General features: G+C 38.1%; 2 protein-coding genes across 2 annotated transcripts; one reads left to right on the plus strand and one right to left on the minus strand.

Moving 5' to 3' along the window:
• Positions 1–259: 259 nt before the first annotated feature.
• Positions 260–21,238, minus strand: LOC123987700. The gene is made up of 3 exons (XM_046285284.1): positions 19,703–21,238; positions 18,596–18,699; positions 260–470 (listed from the first exon to the last, which is right to left on the minus strand). The coding sequence occupies exons 1-3, from the start codon at positions 19,890–19,892 to the stop codon at positions 408–410; spliced, it is 357 nt and encodes a 118-aa protein (XP_046141240.1). The 5' UTR covers positions 19,893–21,238; the 3' UTR covers positions 260–407.
• On the plus strand, positions 6,395–18,034 carry LOC114872706 (homeobox protein CHOX-CAD). The gene is made up of 3 exons (XM_029180212.2): positions 6,395–7,605; positions 14,804–14,949; positions 15,633–18,034. Exons 1-3 carry the CDS (start codon positions 6,978–6,980, stop codon positions 15,924–15,926), a joined length of 1,068 nt encoding a protein of 355 aa, XP_029036045.1. The 5' UTR covers positions 6,395–6,977; the 3' UTR covers positions 15,927–18,034.
• Positions 21,239–21,262: the final 24 nt, after the last annotated feature.

Here is a 21,262-nt window from a genome sequence, read left to right on the forward strand (position 1 = left end):
TTCATCTCTGTTGAATACATAATTTTCCTAACTTATCGACGCTTCTCTTTGAAGTTAAAGTAAAAAATTACTATTCACTCATCATTGAACATGTCTACATCTGTTATTAAAAAAGAGACAATTTTTTGTTTGTTAATTTCATTCCTTAATTTTCAAAACGCACTTTGATATAAAATCAAAAAAATATAGAAATACTGGATAGAATTCAGCATCCGCTACCATCTTTAATTCACATTTTTACTCGTGTTCTAATCTTAAGACGAGTGTCCTTTTCATCCCAGAGTGGTCGAACCGGTTGTCCCGGGGCATGCCTCCAACTTAGGACTGCCCACCATGGAAATTCCTCTGCTGTTGCACCAGTACCCCTTTTATAAAGAATCAAAAGGTATCCCAACATCTGTACCCTCTTAGGCGGAGTCAAATGGTGGAACCTCCAATGGTCTCGCATTTCGTGTGCGTTTATAATCAAACTGGAAATATAAAATGTCGATATAAATCAGAGGGGACACTCTTATTGCTAACTGCCTATCAAAACCTAGCTACAAGAACGTTGGAGGACTAAAAGATCTCCCGACTTGTCACCGCCAAAGGTTGCTAAGCCTTTGTATCCGCGTTAGACATACATAATTTATCTATATCGAGGTCGGTTTTATTAAACCTAACTTTTCATATCGGTACCAGCTGCAGATCCGGCGTCTTATTGTAATTCTTGCACATTTTTTTACACGATTCATCCATCAGGTGAAATAATTTATTTCTCTAAAATAATTCGAGCACCCTAACGAATAAGCAAAGTTTAATGGCTCCTTGAGAATGAAGGAACGGTATTCGTTTAGTTTGCTGCCGATCGCAGTCAGTTAACCGTCGCAATGCTGAATGGTGATAATGAAAGGGATGCTAGATGTATTCACGCAAAGGATTATCGGCGAGTCGTTGGTCGCTTTTGTCTGGGAAATAAAGTGTGCTTAGTTCCTTCGTTTTCAGCTTAATACCTTTAAAGAGTACAGTAAAACGGTCGAGTGACATCGGGCCGGCAACGACAAACGGACTGGATGGTACAAAACATTTTTTTTTTTTCTCTATGGGCCAGAGTTCAGGCAGAATCGGTCGTAAAATTTTCGAGCTTTACCTGCCGGACCGTGGACGGCGAAGGATAGAAAGTACATCAGGTCCGACGGTTGCGAATTACCATGCAATAAAATTAATATTGTTTAAATGCGGTTTGAAAGCGTACCCGGCCGCGCACGGGACCACCGTAAACGCACAAAACGTGGCGGGCTAAGCCTGACCCGGAATCAGCAGGCTTAATCTTTTACCCTAGCCACGTAGCTTTCACAAATTTCTTTCCTTCATTTTACTATTTGTTTTTCTTTCATTTTTTTTTACAGTTTGAACCTTGCGAATCTGTGACGGCTGTAGTAATTTGAAAGAAAAATACGTAGTACGTATATTTACTTAAAAATTCACCGTTTAATTAATATCCTAATTGACACAGTACAAAGGGCAGTTGGAAAATGACTTTTATATTACATTTGTACTCTCCAAATTATGCTGATTGTAATTTAATATAACAACTTACTTTATAATCTACAAATAACTATTAACTATTGATAAAACAAGAAAAAATTAAATTATTGATATAAAAGAAAAACTATTAAGAGTGGAGAGAGCCTCAATTTTGGAGAGAGCTAGGTCTGACCGAGGCTTCATTGTTCAAGGGTTAATAAAATATACGAATACTTTCTTGATCCACTGTATATTGATTTTCCGTTAAAAATGATATTTGTCGCACGCTATCGTTTACTAGTAATGATACTTGTCTGGACACGGTTATTTCATGGGATCCATGAAGGCGAAGGGCTTTTAGGTACTAATTTTATGTAAAGTTACGAGACGTTGCGGTACCCTGATGTGCCATCATGCATCCCGCAGGTACTATAATCAAGAGGTTACGATTCACAGCCACTGCGCTGCAGTATAACTAAATGTTCTGTAAGGAATTCCGAATAATCAACGCGTTTCAACGCGCAAAAATATCTACTTCTTTTTTTATACCGACAAGATGAATTAAAAAAAATTCTATCGCACGTTGAAAATGTTTTTTGAGCCGAATTAGGGTAAACATTTAGGTCGATCAAATAAAAGGGGAAGGAAAAGATTTTGCAATTTCTATTTGATGTTAAATCGTATCCAGGGATAACGTCGATCTTTATATGTATAAATAGAATGCATCGTAGTAGGAGAATGCGCGCGCGTACGAAAGCACGCTTTCATCGGCGACGCGTTTATGGCGTTGTAAAAAAATAAAAACAGAAAACATTTTTACGGCGCCGATCATTAAAGTTGACTCGGTAAAGAAACGAAGATGTTCGTCGATTCATGTTCTGCAGGTTGACGCGACTATGATCCTCGAACGCGTTCCCGCCTCAAAGACAGAGGGAAATAAAGAAATAACATAAATGCTTTATCCCTTTAAACCACTTATGTATGTATCTTCTTTCCTTTAAACTATTATCAAGTAATACTTTACTGCTTGGTTGGTATCTTCGATTTTTGTTAGACTTCAATATTTAAAAAAAGTGAAATACAAGATTGGATTAAAATTTCTGGGGCTCAGGGCTGTTAAATTTTTCTAAAAATAAAAAAGTAACGCCTTAAGTATTTATTTCTTTAATCTACATATTTAATTATGTCGAGTCATCGCAACCAATATAGTGTGACATGCAAATACAATTGCCTAATTGTATTCTCAATGATTACGGGTGGTTCTACGTAAAGAACCCACTGACGCAAATGTCACTGTTTTGAAAACTCTTCCAAAGCACGCGTAATACCGTTTCAAAGATAGCGGAGTCACTTTGAGTAACGCTTAATTGTAACGTTTTATCGCTTATCTCAATTTAATCGTGGATACCGTTCTTCGTTCATTTTTTAAAGTTCCTAAACGAAGGACTTCATTAGAGGAGAATCGAATGGTAAATCAACCGTTTATTGTTGGCGAGCATCAGATGCCATTTTTATAGCGGTCAATAAATTTCAAATTTCTGCCGGTTTCAACCCCTTTTTCCGCTTTTTTCAACCAACGCGCTGTTCAGCCTAGTAAAGAAGGCGCACGCGGCATGGTAAAAGGATTAAATATTCTACACGCTACCGTTCATCCGTCAAAAACTCTATTATTTAATTTATATTGTTTATTCGACGATCACTATGCAATTTATCCTGTTCGAGGAGCCCACTCGGCCCATTATGGCTTCTAATTAGTTGCACCAATATCTGTGCAATAACCTTTTACTATATCAACGTAAGAGAGAAAAAAAGGTGTAAAGTTAAGTCTAATTCGTTTAGACTTAAACAACACGTAGAAATTACCATTCTAACAGAAGTCGTTTGAAAGTAATTTTATTGTTACCTGCTTTTAAAATTGACCTGAACTGTTTCATTGCGTCTATAAAACGATACAATTATCGTGTTTCTTTGTCATCCGTACGGTTCGCTAAATTTACAATTGGATAGAGATCTTCAATAGGAAATACAGTAGTACGATATTGTTGTATTTTATATTTTCTTGTTACTATTACGCTGCAAATCCAATTTTAAATATGTATTTGAGATATCCGAGACGAGAAGGGAGCGCAAGGCGAAGGAAAAAATATTGAGGACCCGAAAAGGTAAAAAAAAAATACCCAAAAGTTGGAACGGGACTAAGGATTAAGTTTTCTCGACACGGTACACTTTGTATTATGTCGGTGTTTCCCAGCCATTATGGTCACGGTTTCGGACCATTTGGTCCCCCGGCGCAAAAACTCGAATCGAGACCCAGTAAATCTACCCGACCGAAAACCTGTTAATTTCCATGTTTTAAACAACAATGATATAACAATATAATCAGATTTCAAAACGTAATAAACCAAATAAGAATAATGATTCTTAGAAAGAAGAAAAGAAGTCGACGACGAACGTGTAAAGAAAAATGGAGTGGTAAATGGTAAGTCACGTATTGACAAGAGAAACGAACCGAGTCCATGATGAGTATTGCAGTAGACGTTGAGAACTGGGTGCCGGTCAGTCCTTTACAGGTCTTTATGACCGTCTCTATTGGGGGGTGCAATTTCACAACAGTTAGGTAGGAAAATTTTTAAAGAGGTAAGTTACAATGTAGAGCAATCATCGGGCTTCAGGCTGGCTGACGGACAATGAACGACAAAGGTGAGGACGGGCAAATTTGTCCCGAACACCGCCTCATTTCCGTGCTAGTCCCGTTTTTAATTAAAACGGTAACGTTTTAGGGCTCACCCTTGGCCTCCCATCTGTCAATGGTTATTAACATTCCTAGAATTCGACCGGCCCATTTTTCTAAATGAAGATGTTTCTTCCTTTTATTGCTCACACGTTTACAACCTCAATTCGTGCAGGTAACCTTCTTATTATCATTATTATTATTATTTTTTTTAACAAAAACTAGCGTTTTTTTCAAAACTGAGAAACGTTGGTGCAAAGGGATGATTTCTTAGCATTGTTGTTACACCGCAGCATTTTCGCATCTTTAAAGTCGTAAAATTACCGAATAATTGCGGTACTTACCGCAGCTGCTATGGACCCCTGTACCGAGCAGCAGGCTGGAAGAAAAGCGAAGGACTCTTCGCAAGAAGAGAGTACTGATGACGGACAAAGTGTCTGTATACGACCATCGACACCCGTAACAAATGCCTTTTGTCATATTATTACACCATCGACCATGGAGAGAGCCTCAATTTTAATTTTAGTTTCATTTCGTTTTACTTACAACATAATGACATATTAAAATCAGGTTTGTCCTTAAAAATTGCGGGGCCCGGTTACAAGAGAAAAGATTAGAAATGAAAATGACAATTTATGCAATTACAAGCATCCCTGTTTACAAGGGTGGAATTGCCGTGATACAGGGGTCGGGAAAGACCGGAAAGAAGGAGCACGAATCCGTAGGCGGAGCATCCTGAACCGATGCGACGAGCGAAAAAGGGCTTAAGCGTCGAGGGTCTGCAAGTGGTGGGTTGCAAAGAGGTCAATATTTTGACACACGTCACTGTCGGTGGCCTCGGGGACAGATGCCATTATAAACGAAAGATTATCTTTGACTTTAACCTAATATAATCGTCCTTGCGATAATACGGTTCCATAGTCTACGTGATTTGCCAACAATTTATTGACATTCACCAATCAAGCCCATTATCTTCATTAACGCTTTCATCGTGCCGCTTGCCTTTTCTGCAACATTTATCAATAATTTATATATTTATTTACAAACGGGGCCCAGCTGACGCTCCCCTTAATCCAACGCTGGCCACGTAAAATTGTAATAAATAACAGTAGATATTCAGTTGTTAAAAATAATTCAGTTTACAACTTGAAAATCCTAACGGTGTGTAAGAGTAGTTTGATAAGCAAGGAATATGTGAATCATTGTACCCCCCGTGGTTATGTGCAATTATTATGTGCAAATATTTAATGCAAACATAATAAACGATGATGATCGATCTTAATCATACTCGCGGCAAGCTCGAGTTTTTGGCTTTAAATCATTTCCCTGGCTGGGTGATTTATGAACTTGACTGCTGCAGTTTATAATTGTTATACATTGTTAATTATGTATGATATTGTTACGACCACGCAATAAAATATAGTGTCAATCTGTTAGCTTCGTGCAACAAACGCGTTCATTCACCATTTCTACTTGTATAATACTGAGCTTTCAAAGCACGTCTGTCTTTTGTTTAACAACAACTACGTCTATTTAAATATCATTATGTATAATCAATTTCTACAAATAGTTTTTTCAACTTGCGGGATTTATCAAATTAACGGCCAATCAGATAGCAAACATCGTAATGTCGTAAATTATTAATTATCACATTGGAGAAACATAGTACTCTTAATATATTCAATGTATGCGCATACATTTCGCAAAACTAACAACGTATAATTAGCGTAAATTTTTCAACTATGTTTTTTGCAAGTTATTTCAATCTTGAATACCGAAGCCGGATTTAAACCTATTTATAGTTTTAAATAAAAGAGTATTTTACATTGAAAAATGACGTAAAATTATCTGTAAAAAAACTTAAGAAATTTTAATACCTTTTTCGTAATTGACAAGATGTTTTTTAAAAGATAAATTTATTCAGCTGTTGGCAATCCAGGAACGCCAGGTTCCTCGGCGGCATTCGATCGCCAAGTTCTCCCCACCACATCTGCGGTAAGAAGATATATTTTCATAAGAGGAAGAAACGCGGTTAAAACGCGTCGGGCGCGAAAAATGTTGTCTATTTCGCGGCTTTTACACGGGGAATCGCGTTAAGAGGGGCGTGAAAGACGCCTTCCGCGCTTTTTTATCAGCCAGTGATATCTGCGGCGGTTGTAGGGTCGCCGGGACGCCATTACGAACAAGGTAAAGAGCGGTGTTCCTTGATTGGTTGGTCGGCGGAGGTGGAGGGGAGGAGACCGTGCCGTAGGCGGACTCAACCTTTTCGAGCGGTCGCACCCTTCGTAATCACAGACGAGCAAGCAGTCGTTGCTTCAACATCGTCAATATCCGAAAACACGGTGTGACGACAGTTATCGGTAGCTATAGTCACTTTTTCATGAATTTTGCCGACGAAGGAAAATACGCCGTGTACCGATTTTGGAGCGCGGTAACCGAACGTCGCGAATTTCTCTGATAATAATCAAACGAACACCTTCAGTGCCCGTGCCTCGGAAGTGCTTAGTGTCAGTGACGAGACATTACGCGTCGAAAACTCGAGTTTCCGTGAACGTTACACAGTTGTTCCGCGATGGGGCACCCGTCGGTCTGTTGAAGTCAGTCGATGTCACATCGCCGTGGAAGTCGTTTCTTTTCGTCCGTGCATGCCGTGGCTTGGAAGCTTTTCGGTGTCGTTTTCATCGTTATTCGACGTTAGTTACGTGCAACCGTGACGGGTGCACGGTATCCGCCAGATCCCATGACGGACATCAGCAGCATCGGTATGGTCTCTTATTACAATCCCCTCGCGATGTACCGGCAGCAACAGCAATCTGCCGGTCAACAGCCGCTGGCACAGCAAGTCCAGCAACACGGTCAAGCGCAACAGGCGCAGCAACACGCGACCGTCACTTCCGGCGACGGTGGACAGCAATATTGGTACGGATATCCTCACAGCCACTCGCATTCGACCCATCACCAAGCTGCCGCTGCCGCCGCCGCCGCTACTCAACAGTATCTCGATCACACGGAGGTACTGTCCGGTTGGTCGCATCCTCACGCGCATCATTACACACATCTTCAATACCAGCATCAACAAGCTTACCAGCAACAACAACCGCAAATGACCACGGTGCCCGACTGGAGCGGAGACGAGACGAATCCCGCGGTCGGCGCCGGAGAACCAAGTCCGCCCATCACCGTCAGCGGAAGCGAGATCAGTAATCCCGGCACACCGTCCACTCCGCCGGCTAACAACAACAATAATTCCACTACAAATAACAATAATAATAATAACAATAACAATACGACGCCCATGAGACCGGCGCAGATCAGAAGTCCCTACGAGTGGATGAAAAAGACCTCCTACCAGAGCCAACCGAATCCAGGTTAGTGACGTTCTTGGTTATCCACTGGAATTTGAGTAACGGTGGAAATTTTTCATTTTCAATACTATGTATTTCAAATATGAGACCCATTGAGAGAAAATTGTAAAATAGTACGTATTTAAATTTTCAAAACCTGCAGGTTAACGAAATAAATGTCTGTCGAGCATTTACGTTCGACACTCGATACTTCAAAGGGATGCCATTAGTAAAAGAAATGATCATGCAGTAAAGAAAATTTCATTTTCAGTCATTTTCATCTTACCTTTATAAAAATAGTACCAATGGATTGTTGAGATTTTTCATGACTCACTTTAATCGTGAGAATCTCAACAATCCATTGGTACCGTCTTCCCAAGGGTAAGTCAAAAATGACTGAAATTACTGATATTTTTGCGCCAATTTAAGTTCTAATTGGCCGCATAAAATTAATCGATGGCGCCCATGATGATGTTAAATGTATAATTTTTAAACAAAAGAGTTTAATATTTCGGAAGAATAATTTTTAGAGAAACGGTGTAAAATTTTGAAAATGAAAATAATGTGAAATACAAAATTAAAATTCAGGTCCGTCGTCCGAGGGTTAACGCGGGTTAGCGTCGGTTCACTGTCATTCATAAGTTGGTTGAAGAAACTATATTAATTCTTAAATTTCAGTAATAAATCTGACAAATTATTAGCTCAGAATCAGATTTCGCAGTTTACGACTACGGTATCCTAAGACATTGTTTTTCTGTATCAACATACGATATTTACAACTCTGATATAAGGGTACCATTGTCGTAAATTTCATATCATATCGTTTACTAAATTTGAAGAATTTCGAATTATCATATTGAATCTAGTAAAAATGGTAGTAATTTTTGAAATGATATTTGAACGTTTAATGATGTACACCGTGTAGAAATGAATCGACGGTTCTTCATTGAAGATTGACAGTGAAGAAACGTTATGTTTACAATTAATGGTTGACTTAATCAGTGTATTCGACGTTCCGCATCGTTGGTTCAGAAAGTCTCAATAGTACCTTTACATTTGTATTAACTGTTGTTATAAAAAAAATATGAATCTTATAAATATTATCTTTCGTCATTTATAAGTTAATATTTTGTTCAAGATCGAATTGTAAATTGAATTTAAATGTTTTATAATATTCTTCCTATTAGAAGTTTAGAAAGCGTTGGAATGGCAGATGGTAAATTTTTATTGATTCGGTTAGAAATGATTTACGGTATCAAAGTTGAAAAACGTTTCGGAGAAACAACCGCGGAGGACTCCGTGCACATCGTGCTCGGTTATAAACACGTCTCTGAGGTCTAGATATGGCGAACAATGTAAACACGGTAACAGACGAGCAAACATCTAATTGCTCTCAAATATTTGTGAGATAATCTCCGTCCTCTTGGTGTCGCCTCGATTTTCAACCGGACCAACGAAACTGAGAACGTTACCTGTTCAAATCCTACCGAAACATCTGTTTTCACCTGCAAAATTATTATTAATTACCGTAGATGAAAATAATAATTATAGAAGCATTTGATAATCTTTCAGAGTTTAAATTTTAGAAATTAATTTAGAATCTTAGAAATTTACACATTCAGAAATTTGCAAATCTAGGCATTTACAAATTTAGAACATTATAAATTCACAAATTAAAGAATATTACATATTCGCTAATTTAGTTTTCATTAAAACGAGATTTGTTCTCAAAAAAATGGATCTCAAAAATAAGATAAGGTGTGCATACTCATCGAGTAGTTTAAAAATGGGGAAAAAAAGTGCAGTTAAGCAACTATGTTATTTTCTACTGTTGCAGCATGCAACATAACTATAAACTGCAGTGCAAGTGCAGGTTCAACGATTCACGAGCTTTGCACCATTGACGCCCTTGGTACGATAACAATCATTATCGTTCGATTATTGCATTCCCTTCGTTGTTTAAATATTCGTGATAATTGTATCCCATCTGCTGCATGCGCCGATTAGTTATAGCATGCGAATGTTCGACTATTATTCGATGTTCGAATATCGATGATGTTGCATGACAAATGGTACTCAATTTAACAATATTTTGTTAAATCCACGTATCATAATTTTCAATTTTCTATTAATTTTTGAATATGTTTCTATGGAGCGCATCTATTTCCTCATTTTCGGCTACGTGAACTCATGACAAAGCGTTATGAAATCATTGCTTAGGTATAGGAACTTTTCTCACCCTTTTCCTTTCTGTTGCTCAGTTTTACCCTATTTGGCCCTTTTCTTCTGCCATTTCACTACCTTACAACCCTTCAATACCTTCTATTATCTCCGTTTCATGGTTATATTGCAGACAATCGCATGAATTCAGGGTGAATATTAAAATTTCATGCTGTATTTCTCTCCGTTGCTCAATTTTTTGCTAGTCATTATTAATCAAAGTTTCTTAGAACGAACATCTTTACAATGGCGGTTTCAGTGCCGCCGCCATTTTGGTAGCACCGCGAGAAGATTATTCTATTTAGACTCGCAGTGTTCAATTTCTTCTCGTATTTTAAAGAAAAGATTAATTTTTAAAATAATTTATTAAAGTACGTTTTATTAGTATATTATTTAGTTTCGATTGCTTGCTGTAAGTTGAATAAATTGAATTATAATAATTTATTATACGAGATTATAAGTTAAGTTAATTATTTTATCCTACGAGGAGTTAAAGCAATCTATTTTGACTCCACGCCTTACACTTTTGATTTTCAAAAAACCAACCACCCTGTAAAAGAAACAAATGCTTTCTTAAGCATAATTTGCGACCTCACCGAGGATTTAAGTTTTTGCTACCCCCCGCTGCATCAATGAGAGAGAAAATCGGCTTCGTTCAGCGACGATGCAATTAAGTCGTAAACTTATTCGAACAGTTTGTTTTGCCAACAATAAAGGATGATTGAACTGGTCGCCAAGGGGAAAACTTTTGGGGCGTACTCTTCAGAATTTCCTGGAAATTCACGTTGGTTCGCTTTGACCTCTTGGCGAAAACACGGCTCCGTTTCCATGAAATGGGAACGAGTGGTTTGATTCATGCATGGGTACACGACCCTTTTACATTGTCCGCAAGGTTCTGGCCGCAATTAAGTCAGTGTCGCACAGTAATAGGTAGAAGAATAAGAGGCGGATCGGTTGGAAATACTTGGCATATTGTACCTAAGACCGATATTTCGACACGAAGTAGCCACGACGTCCAATTCAGAGGTAGAACGCTGTTTCTATACCTCGTTCCTTGTCTTCTAGGTACGCAGTCTAACATTGTTTCCTGCCATTTAGGCAGACAACCGTTTCTCTAAGCTCTCCAATAAAACTTAATTTCGACCTGTTCCGCCTCGTAGCATAGCACGCGTATACCATTACTATTTTCCTGAAACTTTTCCAGATAAAATTTTTAAGTACCTTTATTTTATTTTGATTTTTTTTTCATGAAAAGTAATTTTTTAATAGGAAACTTGTGATATTTAAAAATATAGAAACTTAGGAATTTTGGAAGTGGAAAATTTTGGTACTTAGAAATCAGAATACGAGTCTACATTATTCACAGTGATAGGAAGATTAATCAGTCAGGCAGTTTCTTGTTAAACGTGCGCTGGATACTTGATATGCAATATACAAATGTTACACGGCACAATAGAGGTAATTGTGATGCCAGTGACGAATGGTACCCGTGCGAGTCGAGAAGCGGAGGGGTTGGTGGGCGAAGACTGTCAAGAAAAGCGGTACACGCGGTTACACCATGCGAAATGGAAGAGCAAACGCTATAATGGGGTGGCAACGAGCCCCAAGAGTCCTGTTTCTTTGCTCTCTTTCTCTCTTCTCTTCTTTTCTCTCTTCATACTGGTACTCGTACGCAAAATACAGGCTGTTCGCGCTATGTTGTGATTTCTCACTCGTTTGCAACAATACAAAGTCAAACAATATAAAATCCTCAAGTAGTTTCGTTTTTGCGATTTAATAAACGAGCGTAGCTACTCTTTCTTTTTTTGTTTTTTTCCCCCATGGCGAATCGGCCATGTGGACAGGTTTAATTAAATTAGACGGCTGTTTCGAAAGAAGTTCTTTCATAATCTCTCTGCAAATATTGCTCGACGCCTTGCCGTGTGATACTCAAATTCTTCCATTTGTTAAAACCACCTTGCTGACGGTGTATGTACATTCCCAACACGCGTCTCTTTTCCTTATCAATTAATAGAGAATCTTAAATTAAGCGTTGTATTACTCTTTTCTTTGTTGTTTTTTTTTTTTAAAGAAATTAAAAATATATATCAAAAGTGATTTTTACACCAGGTTTGTTGCAACGATGTAAAGGGCCCACAGTCATCCCTTTAGTGAAATTTTAGATAAGGCACTGTCATTGTAAAATTGAATAGCAGTTGAATATAGACAGGAGTAATTTTATTTTCATTATCTTTCAATATTTTATCTGACAATCAGTTGTAATAATAATAATCAAAGGTTTATAAATTAGTTCCCAATCAGTGCAGTAGTGTAATTGGAGTAATTTCTTCCACCATCAAGGAAAAAATACCCCCCTTTTTTTTTAAGGATTTCATGAAACGTCGTTGGGAATAAACAAAAATGAAGGAAATTGAATATCCTTTTAGCAAAAAAGCTGAAGGGAATAATATTTTGACTGACCTGGCGTAACAATTACGCTATTCAGGGCACCGACTGTAGATGTAAGCGGTGACAAGGAACCGTCCGGATAATCGTAGGCGCGAGTTCCGATATCAGAAAGATGAAAAAGGCCGACGGTAATCCTTGCTGACTCACACAAACGCACGCGAGTTTCGTTAGAACGAAAAATCGACCGGTGTCCTCGTCGAACAACGCCGTCCTCGAGGGGGATTTCGATAGACTTTTTATTTTTCGTACGTAAAAGTTTAAGTGGACGCAAGCCGAGCGGGCTAAAGATTAAGAAGTAGGTGGCAATGATTCGATGTTACACAACACGCGCAAATTTCTTCCCCTTTCTTCGATAATGTCGAACAAAAAAGATGGCAAAGATAGAATTTCGACGAAACGCGTCAGGAAATTATCGTTAGCTTAAATCGAAAGTTGCCGCAATTAAAGTAATGCCGCGTAGGGGTTAGGAATTTTTTTTTGTCTTTCTTCCTTTTTTGACTCGATGACAATCTTGAAAGATAAAATACGTCTGTCGATAAGATTTAATGATGTTTTATGTTTGTTTGCGTGCATCGAGTTTGAGCGATGATTATGCTCAACACTGGCAAATATTTGCGGTGTCGAACAACCTACGATATATCAAAAAAATCGTACGACACGCGAATACCTACGGTTGACTCTCTTTTATGCATTGCGATTTATCGACTCGACGACTTTCTTATTTATAGACCGAGCAAACGATATTTCTTAGTTATTACTCGGTGTCTGACTGCAGACGTCCGTTTTCACTGCGTCGGTGAATATTTAACAAAATTGAATTTTTTTTCACGTCAGAAAATATTTCTTCAGATTGTACTTACTTTAAAACGCACGGCCTTATTCTGAACAACGAACGCATTATCGTTGCTACGAAAGCGTTAGAAGTGCCCTGATAACGATCGACCGCAATCTGAGCTACGCAAAAAATCATCATTCTTCTAATATTTGACCATGCATACTTTTCAATTCCCGTTCACTACTACCGTTCAATAGTAGATTACAAACAGATTTTGATTTAGTTTTTCATTCGTAAAACCTAGAGTAGATGCGCCAGTTACTGTGCCACTTGAAGCGACTGACAAATTTTATATTAATTTAAATAATGCTATTTTGCTTCTTCTCCTTTTATGAGCTATTCATTGCATAATTGAAACATTAATCGTTGCATGGAATTCATTCTAGTTACTGCATTTTGTTAAATAAAAAAAAAAATTTTCAGCTAAACTATTTTATTAACGTGACATACAAGTTTTATATTTTATAAGACACGTGCTGTTTCTTAAGCTTTTTGATAAAGGTTGCTAAAATTTATATCATTCGTGAAATGCAAATTTAACTCTCTCCAGGATCCGCCATTCGAGGGTTCAGGTTTATTAAAATAATATCTACCGAGAACACGGTAATAAACCCACAGTAACTGGCGCGTTTACTATAATTCTAAACAAAATTCTAAAATGATTAGACACTTTAGCAAGGATATTAGTGAAAAAAAAAAAAGATAGAGACTGATTTTTTTGCTTAGGACGTTTTTAGTAACGTTCGTGATTTCGTGCCAGCCATGCTGAATCCACCTACGTACATATATACACATACATATACATACACAGCATCGAAAAATGTAAGGTCGAAGCTTATTCGTGATGTCTCGAAGGCCTCGAGCATTCTTATCGAGGAGTGGTGGATTAACGTGCACGCCTTTGATCTTCGCCGGCCCGGCCTTATCTAATCGTTTTCCTTTCTCTCGTTCCGTCCCCTTCCCATCTCGTTTCCCTTCTTTCTCATCATCCGTGTGTATTTCGTACTCGTGTAATCGTTCTGAATGCCACGTTGAATTCACACCATCGCGAAACATGGTTCGTCGGTGCCTTTTGCGATTGGTGTAACTAGGAAATAGCCAGGGTGTACCTGGTCCCCCTTACACGAAACTAGTCGCACCGCCAATGCCCTTTGCCATTTTTTGGAGGCTCTTCAATCCACGTCCAACTCTTGTGGCTATTTTCTATTTTGCGTTCTGATGAATATGGTTGTTGTAATTAACCTTTTTTCAAGTTTCCAAATTTAATTTCACAGATGGTTCCCTGCAGCCATTGTTACATTATTATTTTTCCATTCATTTAGAAATCACAAATTTAACTTTAGGCTTTATAAGTATGGGTCACGATTGGCCCGGACTCTACTGTTCGAGGGTTAAGTGCCATTTTATCAAATTGGTAAACGCAAATGAATTTCCTTTAATACTTGATCCAAATATTTTCGTCCTTGGAAAACCGAATCAGAAGGGTTAAGGTAGTTTTCTTTTTTCGTTGCGCAGTGATTTATTGTTTACCCGCTTGAATGTTTTCAAATCTCGTTCGAGTTACTTTATTAATACCTCTTGGCAAGATGTGGCTGCGCGAGTGCGATCGTCAAAAGCGCGTTATCTTCTTTAAACCGCGTTATTGACAAGAGAATTAGAGAAACAGATATTAACCAGGTAATAATGTCGAGCGTTATCTTCGTCATCTCTTTTTTTCAGGAAAGACACGAACAAAAGACAAATACAGAGTGGTTTATACGGATCACCAGCGGTTGGAGCTCGAGAAAGAGTTCCATTACAGCCGTTACATCACGATTCGTCGTAAGGCCGAACTTGCTGCAAATTTAGCGCTCTCTGAACGACAGGTGAGACATCCTTCAAACTACAGTTTTTTATTTAAATATCTTGAGCATGTGTCTCAATTACGGAGGCTTTTAATTAACTGCGAATGCATCAGAATGCTTTTAGGCTTAGAGAAGCCTATGATAATTGGAATTGTACAGTGTCGAGCAAGGTAGGCTTCCCTAGGGAAGATGGCGATGACCTGAACCCACCCTCGTAAGTTTTCTAAGTTCGCGGATTCCGGGATCCTCCACTTTCCCGGTTTCCCCTTCCCCGAGTTCTCGGTCCTCCTGAAGGCTTCCCCTTCTTTGGGCTCCTGTCCGTCCCCGGAGGCGGTCCCGAGAAAAGTGTCGATGTATAGGAGGAAGCCCTATATGTATAGATATGTAGCTGCTCACCACTTGCATATAAATATTTACGCGGGGAAATTTGAATTATTATTCATTTTGTTATTCGTATTTTCCAATTATATACTAAATTTTATAATGCTTAATAACAGAAAATTATATTATATCGTCAAAATTAATGTTTTAAAAATTTCTGCTTACACTAGAGAAACCTAAGTAACTATGCTCGACACTGTACATCAACTCTATTCAACTGCCACAGTGAAAACGAACAAGAATAGTTTCATATCGTCATTTAATCCATCGATCGCAATTCGTAGACGTAATTGAAGATAACGTAGCGATTCGGTGAGTTGTAGGTGAAAATCTGGTTCCAAAACCGACGGGCGAAAGAACGGAAACAGGTGAAGAAGAGGGAAGAGTTGGAACAGAAGGACACGAAATCGGGGGACGGTATAACGAGCGGAGCAATGGCCAGTCTAACTCTCGGTGGAATGGGAGGAATGCTGGGCGGTTTGATGCACAACGGAGGCTCTCCACCGTTGACCCTAGGCCACCCGTCTCATCACACGCTTAATTTGGGCCAGGCGCCTACTTCGCTGCATCCGCACGCCCATCAGCACGCTCATCTGCACACGGTGTTGGGCTTGTGACCTGAGGAACCTGAACTCGCTGATACTTGGTCCAGTCATGGCTGACCTAGCAACGCCATCGTTTCATCCGCGATCACGAAAAGATCATCGGGCACCATCACCGGCACGCTCGATCTTTGCTACAGAATCTGCGTCCTACGTGAGTTTTCCACACTATTCGCGGCTAAGATCGAGCATTTATCCATCCGCGACGCTTTTCCGCCAAAGTTCGATGATTTCAAATCGGGGTTCACGTTTTTCATTCATCGTACTTCGCCGCATTAGATAAACAGCCGGGGAACGGTGGTCTTTGTTCGTGAGATTGTGTCAAGACTGGTAACTGTGTGGACGGAGATTTTATTTTATATTTTTTATTTCTGGATGTCTGTTGGGTCTGTTTGTTGGCATTTATCGTTATCCTCGTCCCACGCGTCGGTTCACGAGGAATTGTAATGAAGACAGCGAGGAGTTCGAGGGTCTACCACGGCGTCGGTCGCGACACGCTACGTTTTTATGCTCAGTATTATTTTCAATTTCGCTAGAACGAAGTTCTGACCACGAATCGCTTTACGATTTTTATCTAAGGATTATTATTTTCTTTCTTTTTTTTTTAACGAGCACAGAAGATAACGATAGAATTATTTTATATTACAACGCTTCGTGGATGATTCAGAAAACAATTGCACTGACGATCGGATCTCCGGCTAGCCGATATTTTACGAAAAACGAAAACAAGGAACACGTGCAATCTTTGCCTTAGAAAACCACGAACCACTGTTCTCGTATCCAGTGGTTAGAATTTAACGTCGTATTAAGTTAGATTTTAAACGAAAAAAATTTAGGAAATATATGTACAGGGACCTCGAAGGTAACTCGGATAAATTTAACAATAAAAATGATAAATGGGTTCATTAGATGCGTTCTAAAAGTACAACTCGCAAGATGCTCTCAGAAAATTTAAAAATGATAGAAAAAAAAATTATTCTGCTTTGAAGTATTCAATTACTTTTTGATATGGATCGATCTGACCCTACAGCATCACTATTCTGTTGTTGTACAAGAATACTCAAAAGCGCGTTATGGTTTCTGAGAGTTTTGTAAGATAATCTTGCGAGCTATTATTCAATCACATATTTATTATTTTTACTGTTAAATTTCCTTGTGTTATCTTTCAAGTCCCTATAGTTCGTGGGATGGGGGATTTGAAAATGACGAACGGGAATGAAGAGGATTGTTAGTGTAAAAGACATTGCGTGAGGCGAAAATATGGTAAAAATGTACCAGAGTGTACGAAAAGCAAAGACGGACGTTCAGAGTCGAACGTCGAAACAAGATGGCTGGGATCGGGGTCCCCATACCCAGCCGCAAGGACCGTTAAATTGTAAAACAGCGTAGTCTATATCGAGAAATCACGCGTACTGCTTCACCTATGCGAAACGGGATGCGATAAACGTGTTTTGTTTTTTTTTAAATACTTGTTAAAAATCACTTTGTGGGGAAAGTGCAAGATGGGAATTATACATACGTAAACTATATATGCCTTGAAAAACCACGAGAAACGAAGTCGTGTCGTAATTACGCAACTTTTAATCGTACCGATTTTAATCTTCGACTTTTATTACCTTCTCGCTCGAAATGAGTTTCTCTTTTTTCCTTTCCGTTCTCGATATTTTATTTCGCTTTACGGCTACTCGACGGTAGATTCTTAGATCGAATTTTAATGACAATAAAGAATAAAAGAAAAAAAAACAGACGAAAAATATACAGGCTGTTTTCGAGAGGGAAATGAAAAATAAGAGAGCCGATGTTTACGAGCCGTGTGCCTTGAGCGTTGCCAACCCTTCAACACGCAATCACGATTTTCTGTAGACGCGCGCGTGTATATGTATGTATGTGTGTGTGTGTGTGAGTGTGTATGTTTATGAATAAGAGGAAGATTGTAACGCAACATTAAAAATCTCACGTGAATTATGTGTACATAGTTACATAAAATACCGCAATTCGTAAGTTATTATATTAAATATTAACATTATTAATACTAATGAATGTTACACGATCGTTAAGCCTAGTATTATATCGATATGTGATCGCATTGCAAACTTTAAAATATACGGTCTAATGTTTAGTAACCCCATCGTTTACCTTTATTCAATTACCCCAATCAAACGCTTGAGATGCAAAGATCTTAGTAAACATGGATATAAAGAACCTTCAACCACCCCCGATAGTCGATATCGTTTCCTTAAGTCGATTCTACTTAAGTAAAATTTCGCGACGTTCCAAAGAAACGAGCCGCAATAACGATTAAACTCCATCCCCCTCCGCGGATCAAAAGTTTTCCAGTGTCTCCGCGATGCTCGGTCGAATGGGTCTCGTTAGTTTGTACATAAATACAAGCACAAAAACGTGTAATGCCGTTTATGTGAGGCGGCTAGGACGTGTAACCGATGCCAGGAAATTCGCACCGAGACAAATAAAGCAAGAGGAGGAGACGATGCTGCGAAGGTGGCGAACGAGTCCCGTGGGAGCCCTCAACTTAACTACCAGATCGATGTCCGACCCCAGCCCCTCTTCATCCACTGAAATCAACCCCTGCGAACACGCAACCGTCTCTCCGCGACTCTCCCTCCATTTTTCCTCTCACCGAGACCAGTAACTACAGATGCAAAAGACTGGACATACTTACTTACCTTTGTTTTCGAGAGGTCACGATTTAGGGGGTCCCAGACACCCCAAATGAGATTAGGTCCACATGCAGAGAGCACAGCCGGTATGGTAATTGTGCCTGTTTTACCTGAAAATTTTTAGAAATCAGTCAAAAGCAGCACAAGACTGAACAATTATTATTAAAATTGTTTGACAAACTTGTATTCACTTCACGCAAATAAAAAAGCAACCGAGTTGTTATTTAAGTGAACCAATATCATTTCCGAGTTATTTACCTAATGCCCGTCATTTCTTTTCTCAGTTATTTATTTAATTCTTCTATCATTTTAGCTATTCAATGTACTTAACTTCTTTTTTCGGTTATTTATATATACAACAATCAATAACTGTTTGATTATTATAATATAAACCCTGCATCCCTTGCATCTCTGCAACCTTTACATCTCTGCAACGCCTAGGGTTGCAGGCGTCAGAGGCGGGGGTTCCAAATTATAAAATTCAAATTTGTCACATTTAATCTGTACATTGCATCATGATATTATAAGGCAAGGGGTTAATAATATTAAAGAAAAAGTGTACATAAGATTTTGATGGTGTGATAATGATAATTCGATCACCGCGGCAGATTACCGTTACAAAAAGGAAAACCAAACACCGCGTAAAACCACTCGAATCGATTTCCATGATAAGGTCATTGTACACAACTACCATTCTATAAATTATCTCGGTATTATAATACATACTTTCAGATTGTTTCCGTTCCCGTCAGAAATGTGTAGCTTCTCTCTGTGTTAGCAACGCATCTATGATTTACAACGTTGAAATCTTTCCTGAAGTAGTGTTAAAATAGAAATTTCGGTATATCCGAGTTCCTTGTAAATTTTACGACAAAGAAGTTAAAAAGCGTTTCTTCTCTCGTGGTGCCCACACAACCAAGTAGCATGGTTCCATGGGGTCGGTTCGTGAACGGTGGAAATCAGGATCAGGGAAGAAGATAAAAGGATGCAGCGTTTGGAACTGTGAAAGAAGGTTGTCAGGTCGGCAACCCGTACGTAATTGGACCCCGAGACGTAACAACGTTTCACGTATACCGAGAAATTCCTAGGGATGCGTGATGGGGGCAGGCATACCTTTTTGTCCGAGTTGTTCGGTCCAGTCGAAAACACCAAATAGCTTAGTTTTATGGGGGGTGCTATAAAAGCTTCTGAATCGAGTATCGATGCTTCCAAAGGGGCTAATCTGCGGATGAAAACTGTAATAAAACGTCCGCCCTGCGTATGTATCTGGAATCCTTTTGCAGTACGCGCGCCCTTTACACATCGGGGCCCAGGTAGCTCGTTTCCGTTGAACAGCCAAAGTTGGGAAAAATAGAAAACTACCGTTTCCGGCTCTGTCCACGCTGAAACTGAAACCCTTTGCAATTATGCACCTTGCGTTGGGACGAACAGGGAATCTATAAAAATATGACTAACCACCTAAATAGGTCCTAAATCCTCCAGTTGCTTACTGCTGCAACTTAAAATTTATTTAAATTTAAGAAAAACAAAAGAAAAAAACAGAATTATTGATCAATTGTATTGATAATTTTACTATTTCACCGTTACAATATTTCATTGTCACGCTAAATAATTGAAAAATAAATAAGGTATTACCAAAATTAAACGCCTTTTGTACAATATTGTACAGTAGTAACACAGAGAGAAAAGGATGCAGTTAAAATGCAATGATACAATTTGTGTCATTTGTTATTTATATTTCTAAATCATTGGATTAAAAGAACCACTAGTGAATAATTACAGATAATGTATAAATAAATTATTAAAATTCTTAACATTATATCTCACAACGTAAAGTTTATAGAAAGCACATGAAAAAGCAATTTGTAATTGATAAATACATATGTATATATTATAAAATTAATATTTTTTCCTAATTATAATTAGATCAGATTCTACACGATTGCGAAAAAAAAGTACAACGTATACTTCTAAATTATTCACTTAAATCTATAACAAAAATCAAGATCATAATTAATTACATTAATACACTAACAACAGGAGACTAGATTAATTATATTGTTATTAGTTTAGTGACAAACTAATATGTCAATAAGTAAAAAATTACATACAGTAAAAATCTAACGAATCACCCGTCGGTAATGTATTAACAGAACCTTTACTTTTGTTATAGTAATATTTGCTAAAGAGAATTATACTAAAATATTCACAATACATGATTACCAAAATTGCTTATAAAATCAAAAGCATATTTACATAATTTCATTCTCCCTTTTTTCATCTAAAAATTAAAAAAAATTTATAATACACATTAATTCACAAAATTTCCTTTCATATAAATCCTACTGCTCTGTATAGAAAGGCATTTTGGTTACTTTAATATACAAGGCTGTTTTTTGGGACACCCTGTAGAGATTAAAATTTTCTTATGAAAGTAAAAAATGTTTTTTTCGTTACCTAACGTATTCCTTATTGTAGGCAAGTAACTTGTATCCAAGTAGATATTACTATATGTAAGTATAAAAGTTTACATATTGTCAAACTCATAACTATTCAGCAAATATTGCATTCGATCGTCTACAATTGCATAACTCAGCAAGATTTTAATTTATTTACAGTTAATAAAGATTAAGTTTTGATAAGAATAGAATAAATATTTTTATAAAATTTCAC

This window comes from Osmia bicornis, chromosome 3, assembly GCF_907164935.1.
Source record: "Osmia bicornis bicornis chromosome 3, iOsmBic2.1, whole genome shotgun sequence".
NCBI classification, from domain to species: Eukaryota; Metazoa; Arthropoda; class Insecta; order Hymenoptera; family Megachilidae; genus Osmia; species Osmia bicornis.